This window comes from Myotis brandtii, unplaced genomic scaffold (assembly GCF_000412655.1).
Source record: "Myotis brandtii unplaced genomic scaffold, ASM41265v1 scaffold158, whole genome shotgun sequence".
In the NCBI taxonomy this organism is placed as follows: Eukaryota; Metazoa; Chordata; class Mammalia; order Chiroptera; family Vespertilionidae; genus Myotis; species Myotis brandtii.
This window is the reverse complement of record NW_005355753.1, coordinates 1,815,000-1,816,962: the sequence shown is the minus strand read 5'-3', so window position 1 is coordinate 1,816,962 and position 1,963 is coordinate 1,815,000. Positions and strand designations below refer to the sequence as shown.

General features: G+C 57.8%; 1 protein-coding gene across 2 annotated transcripts in view; it reads left to right on the top strand.

The window, feature by feature from the left end:
- Nucleotides 1-1,673, top strand: part of CACNG3 (calcium channel, voltage-dependent, gamma subunit 3) — a 71,750-nt gene extending 70,077 nt beyond the window's left edge. For both annotated transcript variants that reach the window (XM_005862043.2, XM_005862044.2), the window contains exon 4: nt 646-1,673. In XM_005862043.2, the coding sequence (XP_005862105.1) occupies nt 646-1,157 (512 nt within the window). In that variant the 3' untranslated portion in view covers nt 1,158-1,673. The remainder of the gene's footprint in view (nt 1-645) is intronic.
- The last annotated feature ends 290 nt before the right edge of the window (nt 1,674-1,963 follow it).

The following is a 1,963-nucleotide window of genomic DNA, read 5'->3' as shown; positions in this document are numbered from 1 at the left end:
CTCCTCTCCTCTCCTCTCCTCTCCTCAAAACCTGTTCTCTCTGCTGCCTCTTATTTTAGCTCAAGATGCCAGCAGTGTCCCCATGACTCAAGCTGGAGCCTTGTAAGTCATTCTTCCTCTCACTCCCTGGGCCATGGCCTTTCATCGCCTGGCTCACGCCTCCTCAAATTCAGGGCCCAGCTTGAGTGTGACCTTGTCTTCAAAGGGCAGTGGCTGCGTCATCTCTCTCCTTGGCTCCTGAGCCACTTGTCCATGTCTCTGGGAGAGCCCTCCTGTCTTCTGCTCCAATCGCATTCACATATCAATCTCTCCTGCAAACGGGAGGACTCAAGGGCAGGGACTGCACCTCATTCATTTTACCATCCTCATGGCTTCCTGCTGGAGATTGCGTGTCAGTGGAGTGAACTGGTTCTCAGGGGGCAGTCGCGCATCCCGAGTGGGAGTCAGCTGACTCTTAGCTGAAGGCCACGGCCTGGACTGAGCTCAGGTCCCAGGGACAGACGCGGGAGAGCTCAGCAGGCTCAGGCTTCCCGCCACAAATCCTTTCCTCTCGCTCCCCTTCCCTCCACATTTTCTATAAACATCCCAAGACTGCAAGTTACCACTGAGGCTTATAAAAGATGCGTTTCTCTTCCCTTCTCTTAGGGTTAAGCAACATCATTGGCATCATAGTTTACATATCGGCCAATGCTGGGGACCCCGGGCAGCGCGACTCCAAGAAGAGCTACTCGTACGGCTGGTCCTTCTACTTCGGAGCCTTCTCCTTCATCATCGCCGAGATCGTGGGGGTGGTCGCCGTGCACATCTACATAGAGAAGCACCAGCAGCTGCGTGCCAGGTCCCACTCGGAGCTCCTGAAGAAATCGACTTTCGCTCGCCTGCCACCCTACAGGTACAGGTTCCGGCGGCGGTCCAGCTCCCGCTCCACGGAGCCCAGGTCCCGAGACCTGTCCCCCATCAGCAAAGGCTTCCACACCATCCCCTCCACCGACATCTCCATGTTCACCCTCTCCCGGGACCCCTCAAAGATCACCATGGGGACCCTCCTTAACTCCGACCGGGACCACGCTTTTCTACAGTTCCACAACTCCACGCCCAAAGACTTCAAGGAGGCGCTGCACAACGACCTGGCCAACAGGCGCACCACGCCGGTCTGACTGCCTCTCGCCCTCCGCCAGGCAGCCGGGCGGGGAGGGGGGTGCACAGGTGTCGCTGAGGTTGCATGGCATGGTCCTCGTGATGGTATTATTTTTTACAAAGAATGAAACCAAATGGATCGGCCCTGTCCCACCCTCTGCCCCTCACCCTCCAGGCCCTAACCCCCTGCTCCCCCCGATCTCCAAGCCCATCCCGACGCGTCCTCTCTGTGTATCTGTGCTGAGTGTCTCCCTTCTTCCTTCTTCCCTGGAAGGACCTCCACCTTCCTCCCTCCTGGGAATAGGATTTCACTGAGTCACAGGTGGTGGCTTGGGGGAATCCCCGCATACCCAGGCGTGTGCACAGCTGTCCCGATTGTCCCCTCACACAGATCCTCAGGACACCAACCACCCAGTGGCCCTGGGGAGGCATTCACCTTTCCGTGTTAGAGAAACATGACCAGAAATCAAAGCTGCGGAGCCCCGGAGCAGCTCCTGTAATAAGCACTCATGTGATTAAAGGTTCTGCGTGACCAAGGTGTTGTTGCTTCCAGTCCTCCCTGCGAAGCTGGCTGCCCTGCTGAGCTGGAGGCCCAGCTCTGCTCAGCTGCACGCTGGCCGGCAGGACGATCCCTTCGCCTCCTGAGGCAGCGAGGCACTCCCACCAATGTAAGAGTCAGTGTTCCCCCCACCTGGACCCCAGTGCCAGCATGTGGTCTGAAGCCTGGCTCTCAGACCCAATAAGCACTCATGTGATTAAAGGTTCTGCGTGACCAAGGTGTTGTTGCTTCCAGTCCTCCCTGCGAAGCTGGCTGCCCTGCTGAGCT